At 40.9% G+C, this 13,142-nt stretch overlaps 1 protein-coding gene and 1 pseudogene across 6 annotated transcripts in view; both read right to left on the reverse strand.

Moving 5' to 3' along the window:
• The window catches only part of YAP1 (Yes1 associated transcriptional regulator), a 109,421-nt gene extending 96,853 nt beyond the window's left edge, over positions 1-12,568 (reverse strand). For 2 of the 6 annotated variants that reach the window (XM_053900579.1, XM_053900582.1), the window contains exon 1: positions 11,469-12,348. In XM_053900579.1, coding sequence (XP_053756554.1) covers positions 11,469-11,506 — 38 coding nt within the window. In that variant the 5' untranslated portion in view covers positions 11,507-12,348. Of the gene's footprint in view, positions 1-11,468; positions 12,349-12,445 lie in introns of those variants that run through there. The other 4 variants (XM_053900578.1, XM_053900580.1, XM_053900583.1 and 1 more) reach the window with 4 other exon arrangements.
• Positions 11,614-13,142, reverse strand: part of LOC128776264 (transcriptional coactivator YAP1-like) — a 2,829-nt pseudogene continuing 1,300 nt past the window's right edge.

Consider the following 13,142-nt stretch of genomic DNA (forward strand, 5'->3'; position numbering starts at 1 on the left):
AACCCACGATCCTGATGTGTGAGATCATGAACTGAGCTGAAGTCCGACACTGAACTGAGCCCCCCAGGTGACCAGGAGGGAGTCTCTTAAAGATGCAAAGGTCATTCAAGAGAAGGGCAAACCTTTTGGCTGCTCCCAGAAAACCTGTCTGCAGCTCAGTGTGGACTCCGCACGCCTACGCACGGAGTTGAAAACACTAACTGCGTTGAGCACAACACGAGTATGCCTCTTCAGGGCCTCACTGCCTATTACCTCTCCCCTGGACCCCCCCAGAGCAGTCTTCCCACTGGGATCACTTTTCCAACAACGGAATTTTATTTCTTCATCATTGAATTCTAAACCAGTCAACTCTTCATTGTCCATGGAACAAACTTGTAATAACCTGAAGTAGAACCATTATTCATTCATATCCAGAAAACATGCAGAATTTTTTTAGGAGTCCTAGTTATTTGAGTTTAAGAAGAGCCTCAACGTTACAAAATTAACTTCAGAATATAGAAACTAAATGCTCTGGCATCTTCTGAAGATGGAGTTGAAAAGCCACTGTAATTATGCAGGGAGCACAGACACTAAGGAAGCCATGGAGCAGCAGACTCTGCGATCCATGAGCAGTCTAAGTGAGGCCATCTGTCAGCAAACACATCAAGAGCTATATGCATAGTGCTGACCAAAGAGGCAAGGTCCACCCTCAGTGAGCCTCCGAGCAGGTAGCCTCAGCGGTTTCTCCAGTGAGAGAGTTAGCAGCGAAAGGGCAAACAGGATCCCTTTCAAGAAAGGGGAGACTTGAGACCCACCCTGTCCCAACCCCAGAGCGGGACCCAGCGAACCCTCAAAAACGACGCCTGCTACATAAAACCACTCGGCGGGTGTTTACGAAATCAAGAGACCTCTGAGCGCATAAATTGAATTCAAAGACAAGAGCAGGAGAAAGAAACTATTAACTATGTGAACACACGCGCCCCAACACACACCATCCAGAACCAAGCGGGTCTGTTCTGGGAAAAGAAGTGGAGGTAATGAGACTACTGAGAGATGACGCTGTGCAAATTCCTATCCACGGCGTGATGGACACTAACTGGAAACTTCATAGACAGGTACGCAAGAGCGGGGCTCTGTCTTCGTACACAGAAGACAGTACTGTTAATTTTCCACATTACCGTCTAGTAACCGTGTTTATTCTGCCCCCAATAAGAAGAGATCTGTACCAGTCCTAACAGGAAAGTCTGCACACCCTCTACCTGGGAGGGGTTAAAAGTGATCCTGTTACATCATCTGGAGCCCATCCAAACTACACGATTTCGGAAACAGAACCTGTATCAGTCTGAACATGTGTAGAGGAAAAACAGAAACATCTGTATTTTGGCCAACTCTTCCCCAGAGGTTTGTTTTTTTGTTTTGTTTTGTTTTTTTTAATTGGGGAAAAGAAAGTTATGCAAGAGAGTTCAGTAAATTTTAACTGTGACCCCCACCAATGCTAAGGATTAGTTCCACGCAGGTCTCAGAAATCTCATTTAGCTCATTTCCCACCTTAACATATGGCTTAATGTACTTCCTCAGTCTATGTATTTAACTAACATGTAATGATTCTGTTCCATTCTTCTGTATCATTCATTTTAAGACCTTTTACTACTCAGAACTGCCCATTTTTTTGGTATCATTATAACTCTCTTCTCTGATAGCTAGAGGGCTCTGGTCTGGTTTTGCATTGGTCATTTATGATTTTATGTGGTTTTATTAAACATAAATGAAATTTAAAAAGGGACACCTGGGTGGCACAGTCAGTTGAGCGTCCGACTTCCGCTCAGGTAACGACCTCACGGTTTGTGGGTTTAAGCCCCACAGTGGGCTTTGTGCTGACAGCGCAGACCTGCTTCAGCTTCTGTCTCTCCCTCTCTCTCTGCCCCTTCCCACTTGTACGCCATGTGCTCTCTCAAAATAAACATTAAAAAAAAAAAAGATTTTATGCAGTTTTTTAAAAAAGTTTGCTTCCTCTTTTTCCACTAAGGACTTCTATATGTAATCAAGGCAGAGGCTGTTGAAATTCCATCAACGCCTCAGACACTACTGTGGGTGAATCCATTCAAAATTAAATCCTGTTGGGGCGCCTGGGTGGCTCAGTGGGTTGAGCGCCCAACTTCACCTCAGGTCACGATCTCACGGCTTGTGAGTTCGAGCCCCGCACCTGGCTCTGTGCTGACAGCTCAGAGCTGGGAGCCTGCTTCAGATTCTGTGTCCCTCTCTCACTCTGCCCCTCCCCCGCTCATGCGTGTGCACACACACGCTCGCTCTCTCTCATAAACATTAAAAAAATAAAAATAAACCCAGTTTTCATGAAATTATAACTACTTACACTCCCATGGTTATATCACAAGTAGAAAATATTCTATGTTGTTTTAGGACATATACAATGGTCTACTGAAGAATGAGCACTTAGGCAAAGCTAACACCCAAACTAACTCAAAGCCAAGTTATGTACGTCTGGGGCTAACCTACATAAGTACACCAAGAACATCTAATCAATCTAGATATGCACAAATATTCCCATTATCCTACCACTGTCTACACCAATGCAAACCAGGCGTGGCCCCACTGTCACATACAGGAATAGGAAATCAGGCCTCCAGTGCTTCTGCCCCACACATTATTTCAGAATTCAAGCCTCTGAACAAAATTCACACAATGCGCAACGCCAACCCTGCTGTCAAAGTATACAGTCCCACCTTTAGGAAAATCTAACACATTAGGATGTAAACTAGCAAAACCATCATTAAACGAGACAAAGGCAATTGATCACATGCCTAGTAAAAGCATGTAATTAAGTATTCACTAAAAAGTGATCCGGGATATTGAGGTCAAATCATATGAAACTGTCAGTCATCATTGTTCTGGGCTTAGAAACGTGGCACATTTACAGAGTCGACCTAATAATTACAAATTGGATTCACAAAACTTCATTTTACATACAACTTTTTATTTTTTCATTATTATTTTTTATTTTAGAGAGAGTGGGTGTGCAAGCATGAGCAGCAGAGGGGCAGAGAGACAGAGAGAGAATTCCAAGCATGCTCCACGCTGTCAGCACAGAGCCTGACACGGGGCTCGATCCCACGAACCGTGAGATCATGACCTGAGCCGAAATCAAGAGTCTGACGCTCAACCGAATGAGCCACCCAGGCACCCCAACATAAAACTTTAAAAAAAACTACTGCACGCTCCCCTCCCTGGCCCAAGCAGGAGATGGAAAATTTATGTTACAGAGAGAGGGACCCAGAGGCTCTGGATTCAGACACTCGCAAAGCACAACCAAGAAGGGAGAAAACCCCGCAGGCCCCAAACTGTTCTGTCCTCAAATGCTGGTGGTGGGCATTCACATGCATCACCATCAACTGTCTGCTGGGGAGGGACTGGCAGATGTTTATCTGGAGAAACCAGCCACCACAGGAGAACCTAACTAGATACTGACAGGCAGGCCCAGGTGGTCCCAGCTCTCTCCGTCTACAGTGAAGCCCACTTAAGAAATAAAAGCAGATGAAAATTTAAAAAGAAACATCCACCATACTCAGACAAAAAAAGAAAAAAAAAGAAAAAACCACACCCACTATAAAATCATCAGAGAGATATTACTACACGCATGAAATTAAGAATGGCATGTCATTACAAACAACAAAGGAACAATGAGTGCAGCAAAAGAATCTCTGGAAATTAAGAATGATAAAGAGCTTTTTGGGAAAAGACAAAACAATGATTAAAAAATTAAAAGCTAAGTGAAAAGGAATCCTCCAGAAGACATAACTAAAGGATAAGTGAAGAAATACAGAGAAAAGACAAGACAATTAAAGAGTTATTTTGATTAGCAGGAATTCCAGAAAAAGAAAACAGAACCGACTGGAAGAAGTTATCCAAGAACTAATAAGAGAAAGCTTTCCCAGGACCAGAGGGCAGTTCAGACAATTCACCACACATCTTCAAGGGGCACATTCACACTGGAGACGGACTTTCCAAGCCATGAAATATTTACAGTGAATAAAAAAAGGCACATACCAAGGCATATCTTGAAGTTCAAGATTCCCCCCTACCCCAGGCAAAAAAAAAACCAAAAAAAACTAAAATCCCTGCGTTGGGCTCCGCACTGAGTGTGGAGCGTGCTTAAGATTCTCTCTTTCTCCCTGTGCCCCTCTCCCCAGCTCTCATTCTCTCTAAAATAAAAACTAAAAAATAAAACACACACACACCACTGAAATCCCCAAAGGAGGCAAAATGGGTTGAACTGTTCAATAACAAAACAGGAAGCTAAACTAAAATGGAGCATGGCCTTCAAAACTCCAAGAGAAAATACCTTACCTAACAGCCTAACTGCCCACCAAATGTATACAGAAATATTTTTATACATAAAGGATCTCAATGCAGTTACTTACCATGTACCCCTTTCCTCAGGAAACTCCTAAAGGATGAGCCAATTCTAGGAGTGAGCAAACAAAGGGAAGTGGGAAAGAGAGAACCCAACCATGAAGGGCAATACGGGAACCGCAGGAGGACAGAATGGAGCAGCCAGTCCAGAGCAGGGGCACAGAGCACTCAGGTCTGTTTCCAATGGGCAGAACACCAACGAAAATACTAACGAAGAAACCAGGCAATGAACAATTCCAAGAAAATATCAAAGGTGTTCAGAAACTCATATACAGCACAAAGGGTCTTAAGAAAAAACTTACACAGGGGCGCCTGGGTGGCTCAGTCGGTTAAGCATCCGACTTTGGCTCAGGCCACAATCTCACCGTCCGTGCGTGAGTTTGAGCCCCTCGTTGGGCTCTGTGCCGACAGCTCGGAGCAGCCCGGAGCCTGCTTGAGATTCTGTGTCTCTTCTCTCTCTCTGCCCCTGCCCCTCTCATGTTCTGTCTCTCGCTCGTTCTCGCTCTCAAAAATAAGCATTTAAAAAAAAAATTTTTTTTAAGAAAAAGAAAAAAGTTACACAAATGACTGTGAGGATTAAGCAACGGATTTTAGGGGAGGCAGAAATTTTAAGGACAGCAGTGGGCACATTGTATAAGTAAGGAGTTTTCTTACATATGTGAGGAGGGAACAGATCTCTAAGGAGTTCCAAGTGTTTGCCTCTGGAGAATGCAAGCCAGAGATAAAGAAAAGTGGGCTAAGGCGCCTGGGTGGCTCCATCTAAGCGTCTGATTCTTGGTTTCAGCTCAAGTTCGTGGGTTTGAGACCCTCATTGGGCTCTGAGCTGACAGTGTGGAAGCTGCTTGGGATCCTCTCTCCTTCTCTCTCTCTCTCTCTCTGTCCCTCCCCCACTTGAGCTCTCTCATAAATAAATAAATAAATAAATACTTAAAAAAAGAAAAGTGGGCAAGAAATGCCTTTTTTTCTTTATTAGCCTTATATTACTAGGAGATTTTCTAATTCTACGTATATGTTCCTTCACTAAAAATTAAATATCAAAATATATACTTAGATATGAGACTCCCCGTGGTAGAATCTAGGAGTTTCCGCCCCTACTTTCCCCTTTCCTGAATTTTCCAATTCTCTCTAATGAACACGCATTACTTTTATAATAAAACAAACACCTTGCTAAAAATCCACAAAATCAGACGCACGGGTAAGAAGAGGAAGGACAGTTTTGTAAGTATAAGAGAAAACCCCACACTCCTGCTCGCGCGGAGAGGGAGAGGAGTCCCCACGTCCCCTCCTCCTGGGTGGCAGGGTTTAGTTCAGCTCATCCCCAGGAGTCCACCAGCCATTACAGGCACTTCAGCACACGTGATGAGGTCAATTCCAAACAACTCTGTGGTCCACGCTCAGATCTATGGGAGCACGTGGGAGCACCCTGAATAAAAAAAGCCATCTTTACTCCAAACCCCACACCAAAAGATCTACGCCAAAAAGCACATCTCTCTTAATGTACTTATTGGTCTCATACAGCCTTTACCTTAAAAACAAACAAAAACCCTGCTCACTGTAGGTTAAGCAAGCGACTGCAAGAGGAAAAATAGAGCTTCTAACAAAACGTACCCTCAGTGCTCCCCAATCAGAACGCCACTGAAGAATTTGCTAAGTCCAGTGATACAGCACCCGTGCAGAGGGAGACGTGCCAGCCGCAGCCGGATAAAGCTGAAAATGTCGGTATTTTCAGACATCCCTAGCTGCATTATTTTGTTAAGTTTCCACATTATTCAGAGAAACATCCGATCAACTGATGCTATGAAAGGTTATGATTCTTCTCATGCTAAGAGCCAAACGAGGATTAAACTACTGACCACTTTTTCTGGTCTAAAACATTAAAGGGAAAAAGCAAAAGGACCATTGTGATTTAAACCAAACTTCTTTGTTTGCTCTTAGCGGGGGTCAAGCCCTCCGCAGACAGAAGCGCTCCCCCCCACCCCCCACCACAGTACTTGTTCCCGGGGACACCTGGTGCCACAGGACCAGGACACAATTCTTCTCCCTAACAACAGCGACGTCCCTTCAGGGCCTGAAGTTCCAGTTTACCCCAGAACCCGGGGCCCCTTCTGTTAAGAACCGCTGGCGAACCGCACAGCTCGTCAGGCCTCTCGCCTCCCTTTAGCCAATGCCACCCAACCATTATTCAACTTTCGAGCCGTAATTAATGACTCAACTATAATATTAAGTATAAATAATCTTAAATCTTAAACTGATTTTTAAAAGGACTTCACTTGGTTTTGCTTTAAGTCTAAACTTCAGTTTTTGACAACTAAAAGGTCAACTTAAAATGTGCCTGTCTCCAAAAACCTTAAGGTAAAAAGCAATTCAGATTTATGCTAGCAATAGTATTTTACGTTACACTGTGTTCCTAACTATCAAGTGAAACTTATTACTCTACGTTACTTATGGGGACCGATCTCAAGATTTCAAAAACACTTTTTCTTAAGTTTCAACTATTCAAATGCTACCTACCTTTTTTTTCTTAAGTTAATTAATACGAGGCTTTTGGCAAGGAGTATTTTTTTGAATGTTATTTTTTATAGAAAATTAGCCTACCATCTTGCAGCCAATTGGGAGTTTGCTGTATTTCACAGCTGGTTTGTTAATGATCTTTCTTAGTTCACACAAAAACTGCTCATTATTCTCCTCAGGAAATAAACTAATCTCTATGTTCTATTTACTCTGTCACATCCGCTACCTCCAAAGTGTTTTTCTTCTGCCCCTGTACTCAACAAGGTCTCCAGTTTTTCCACGTAAATCCCACGGCCTTTCTTCCCTGGATGGCTACCTACTGAGCAGAGGGTGGGGGCACACTCCCGTCTCCCCCCTCCACCACCAGGGAGCAGGACAGAGAAGCAGGACAGAGGGATGGGCAGCCCTCCCCTCACAGAGAAAACACTCTGTGACTGCAATTTGAGGGCTTTGTTTTTGTTTTGTTTTTGCAGCTCCATTGACATTTAATGGCAATATTCCAAGCTCTTCATTTTTAATGGGAAATCATTGGGTCACACTTAACATATCAAGAAACTAGAAAACAGAACAGCCTTATTCTTTATGAAGCTGTTCCTTTGAAAAACATCTCAGCTTTATTATGGTAACCATATATATTACGCTTTTAGTCTTCTACTGGGCGAGGGTGCCCAGTAGAAAGTAGGGAAGCAAACGTCAAATTATAGTAGGAAAGGGTTTAATTCATCTCATTTAACTGATACATTTCTGAGGTAGCTTTAAATAGGGCAGTGGAACATTCACTCCTGAAATAACACGTAGCTAAAAAAAAAAAAAAAAAAAAACCGGAAGAAAAAGAAAAAAAGGAACAAACCAATTACAGTTACCAATAACATCTGCAAGGCAAGTTCATTTAATCTTGGAATACTGGCTGTTTGAAGATCTCCGGAAAAATGCCTTCTTAAAACTGTGGATTAAGATACTCAATATAACTTTTGGGGCACCTGGGTGGCTCAGGGCGTTGAGTGTTAGACTCTTGACTTCGGCTCAGGTGATGATCTCTTGGGTTCGTTGGTTCAAGGCCCACTTCGGGCTCTGAGCTGAGTGTGGAGCCTGCTTGGGATTCTGTCTCTACCTCTCTCTGGCCCTCCCCTCGCATGTTCGTTTTCTCTCTCTCTCTCACTAAATAAATAAATACATACATACATACTTAAAAAACCAGATAATATAACTTTTAATCAAATCACAGCCACAAGAAACCTTGAACCTTCAAGGACTAAAAACACTGTCCAATTATTCAGAAAATGACAAGTAATATAAATGAAACAAAATGACCTTTAAAAATTAGAACGTTATTAAAACAATGAAATACACAAACTTTTACGATCACTTTATCAAATTTCTAAAATCGTAATTCCACGCGGTACATTATATATAAGAAATTTTTTGTAACTATTACCATTAATAGTTACACGGTATCAGATTCAATAAAATAAAATCTGAGAAGTAAAAACACTCCTTGTAACCAGACATGTTATAGAATACTAATTCAGGAAGTTATTCAGCAGCTTATAAAGAAATAGGAAGTTGTTGACCACCTACTTGAAGAACCATTTCCTGTAGGAAAACTCTAAGACAGCTGAAGAAGGCAGTAATTCTCAGAGTAACACAGACCAACGATTCCTGTACAATAAAAGCTCAATATACAATGTTGAAGAAATTAGTTTTAAAACCGTTACCTCGGCAGCACAAATATTACATGAAACATAGACTGAGTTTTCCCACCATCCTCACAATCACGCCAGAGCCCCAACGCGTGTTGCTGGTAAGAGTAGCAGCTACTGCACTGGTCGCACTTGCCGAGCGAAGATCGCTCTTCTCCGGAACAGCTCATGTGCTATGGGAGGGTGGGGGGGTCGGGGGGCTCAAATCTGCAATGATCAATCTTTCAGTAATTATCCTGCCTTGAGACTAAAGGCCAAGTGACTTCAAAAAGTCATTCATCTATGATCACAAGGCAACAATTAGTTTCCAAAGTCAACACTTCTAAGTTTTCGACCAAATTACATCACCTTCCATGTTTGAACCATTCATAGTCAGATTTCTTCATGCCAAGTATAAATCTCAATCAATTATGTACTTTGTAACTTGAAAACAACAAAACTAGGATAAAAATGAACTTGGACAACAGCAACTTGGCTCCAAAAGCTTCATTTATCATCATCTTTGACTCACAGGACAGATTAATCCCTTTACCTGCACGGTACACCAAAGTAAGTTGTTTATTATGGCAACTCATCCAACCCAGGACATCATGAAAGGAGCTAACAACTGGATGTGAACTAACTTTTTATAACTTCTTCAAATTACATATTGGTGTAAGCAGACACTCTTTAAAAGAATATAAAATTTTATAAGCCCACAGGACCTATCTTCCACAAACCAATGCTTAGGGGCCCTCGATACAATTCCTGACAAGTACCAATTAATTCATGATTTGCCTGCTTTTACTGGGAAAGATCTACCTCTCAGAAAAAATCCTGTATTTCTGAAAGGTTTGATAGGAGAAAATTATTCCATGGAGTCCCAAACGCTCATGTTTCGTATCATATAATAAGCCCGAGTTCACTTCCATGGGAGAGACCCTCAAAAACCTTGAACAATCATGTTTGTTTGTTTTTTAATTTTTCTTTTTTTTTTTTTTTTTTTCCATTCAAGAACAATCATGTTTTCTCTCTCTTTTTTTTCTTTTCCAGGTAAGCTTCTCTCCACTCCTACAACCATGTTTCATACGGCATACCTTTCCATATTATTTTGGACTGGTTTACCATCCCCACAGACCCATTCAATTGCGGTATTTAGGGTGGTGTGGTGTATTTGTGTATATCCCTCCTTATCTTATCTTTATCAATATCGTTAAGAGACGTATTTCTTCCCAAAGAAAAATACATTGGAAACTTTTAAAAATAAATGTACAGAATAATTCTTTCAGCTCAAAGTAACTGAAAATGTAGGCAGATGTCACCTATAAGCAATTACTACAAGATACAAAAGACTAAGATGAGCATAAATGTTGCTCTTTAAAAAAAACCTTACACTTTTAGCTACAGCATCAATTAAAGACAGGAGACAAGCAGGCTATTAAGTGCTGGAAAAAAAAAAAAAAACAAAAAAACAAAACCAACTCCCCAGGTCAGCACATGACCCAGCAGGGAGAGGTTCAGAAAGTATAGCTTTTCTGTTTCCTTGTAACAACTTGGTTTGTTTCCATTCCTTTTCCCTTCAAGATGCATCCCTCCCAGCTAGCAGCTCTTTCAATCATTTACTTTGGTCGTCCATCTTGCTCATGCAGATGAGTTTGCCAGACTTGTGTGTACTTTCCAGTCTCAGGCCCTTTATTGTTCTGGTTGAAACCTAACCCTTTGAAATGGATACCAGGACACCAGAAAACGAATTTTAAAAGGAAATATATTACAGGAAAGGGGGGCAAAAAAAGAGTAGAAACTTCTCAAGATCTAACTTCTTTCTCTGCTCTTCTAAATAAGCAGGTCTCAAAACCCTATCTTACATTACCAACAACCCCACCCTGAAAGACAAACAACATAAAATACTAAGACTCACACAATAAAACAGTATCACTAATTGTATTATCTGAGCTAATAAATAAATGTTACATTTGCCTTAGGAGGAGGTCGTCAAGACAGATCTCCATCAAAACTTAAAGGATCGTTTCTCACTTTATTATGTCAATCTGATCAACAACTTTTTTAAAAACATCGATTTCAGTTTATAACATGCACCAATAAGCCAGATAAAAATAGAAGGTTTTACCTACAAATTCAAAGCGAAAAAGGATAAAATTCTATTTTGACCTCTTCAGACTTAATGAAATATTGCCATTCTGTTAATGACAAAAGGGCTCATAAAAATAAATAGTAGCCTTGTTTTTGTTTTCCCAGAAGAGAAGGATTTTGTTTTTGAGGATCTGCTACCTTGAATGAAGTTTGCCACGGAGTGACTGTGTCCAACAGGAAAAAGTGAACTTCTCTTTACATTTGGGGGGGGGGGGGGCTGGAGGAGAAATAAATCACATCAAACTGCAGCTAAAGGGTCTGTCGTGTCTCCATCTAAAGTGCTGTGCGATCTGACTCCTGAAGTCCTACTACACCAGCGAGAGGTGCACGTGAAACTCAGAGTCGTGCCCTCCATCTCCCTAGACTTTGCCAGCCTATAAATCTCACCATTTGAAAATTTTCAGAGTATTGTTTCAGTTTTAAGCCAAGCTCATTAATAGGTTTGGAACAAAGGCAAAATGAGAACACCCAAACTGCCACAAAAGAAAAGATTATTAAAAGTCTCCAAACCAAGAATCAATCGAGTTTTCAAAATATTACCCAAGCTCAAGAATGCAATTAGGTCATATCCAACTGAAAAATACACGTATATAAAACTAAGCCTGACATAAATATAAAGTAAAATAAACATAAGTGACATTCTACATCCCGGTATCACCTTACTGTGTTTTCCAAAATATGTTCTTCTTAGAAAACTCTCCCGCCATCATTGCCACTTACTTTAAGAAGTATCTCTGACCAGAAGAGGTCTTTGCCATCTCCCAGCCCGCAGGCAGAGGGACATCGTCGGGTATCTCAAAAGAAGACTGTCGCAGGTGCTGAGCAGCGGGTGTAGCCGCGGGACCCGAGACCACTCCAGTGGGGGTCAGTGTCCCAGGAGACACGGCCCCCAGTTGCAGGGAAGCTGGGGAGGAATGAGCTCGAACGTGCTGGGGAGCCAGCGCTCCGGCACTGCCTGCATCAGTACTGGCCTACGAGGAAGATTAAAACGAAAATTTCTTAAAAATGGTTTTTAAAGGGGTCCCTTTAAATTTCCTTGACAAGATTCTCATTGCAACCAAGTATCTAAGCACCAAGGCAAAATTTAAAAGTCAACACAGAGGAATGTAGGTTTATAGTTGTGTATTTTTCAATGGTTTATGTGATTTTAATGTGCACTTTTACAAACATTTGTCACTTTACTGATTAGCAGTCCATCTAACTTAATTTCCACCTAGTATACATTACATGTACCTTCTACAGATTTTAGAGGAGAATAGTACAAAATGGATGGAACATTCCCTAAGATATGTTGAATTTTAAAAGTCCTAAATTTCTAAATTTCTAAATTCTCAAATTTCTAAAAGAGCAAGGCAGCATGGGTGCTCTTCTGAGTTCTAAAATGTTCCCGGTAGAGCACAACCCAAAGAGTAACAACTATGCGTTCTTTTTCTTTTCTTTTCAACTGGGTTTTAAGCAATGTTTTTTTCCTAAGCCAAGCCCTAAATGCAGGACAACTGTCATTTTTTTCTCCCTATGGACAAAGGCCATCAGTAAAACCATCACAAACTACACAACTTTTAATGAATGTGAAAGATTCAGAATCTTTCAAATGTTCTTACAGACACCTAACGCAATGAAAACAACAGCGCAGTTGTACCCAGACGATAAAAATGTCAACAATTTAACTGCAATGTAGTAAGAATATACACACTTACATGTTTACAAGTATATAATGGCAGGAAAAAACTTTCCAAGCCGACCCCAAAGATCTGAGTTCCAGTCCAAACTGGCCAGTGTGACAGAGATCAAATCTCAGTCTCCGCAAGCCTCAGTTTTCTCATGTGCAAACAGCTTCTCGCATACATGTATACATCTACAGATATATGTGTATATATATACACATACATAAATACATCTATATATCTACAGATATGTATATACACATATATATACACAAATGAACTTATATCCAATAGTTTGTGAACAGTACTGTTTACGATCCACATTCATACTTTTCATAATCTAGCATAGCTAATTCCTGATTAGAATTTGGGTTTGGTTATTAAAGTAAGAATTTCCTAGATTCATATGGGAAAGACTGGAAGCAATCAGCTGAGGCATTTATGCCTTAAAATCAGCTGGGCTGCTGAGTTCTTGATCAGCATAACTCGAATTAGGAAATCCCTAGCAGAAATAAAAATCAAATTTGCAGATGCACAACACTTGGTTACGAAACTTATCTAAACCAAACAAAACTATAGATTACGAATAGTATGAATCCATAAACTTGCCGACGAAATTCTCGTAGTCATTTACTAAAAATTGTGGTTTTTTTTTTTTTTTGAAACTTTTCCGTTGCAATTCTTTGTGGCCTACAGATGCCACAAAATGGGAAGTTCATCCTCCTGCGTG

This window comes from Panthera pardus, unplaced genomic scaffold (assembly GCF_024362965.1).
Source record: "Panthera pardus isolate Hobbes unplaced genomic scaffold, ASM2436296v1 HiC_scaffold_12, whole genome shotgun sequence".
Lineage (NCBI taxonomy): Eukaryota > Metazoa > Chordata > Mammalia > Carnivora > Felidae > Panthera > Panthera pardus.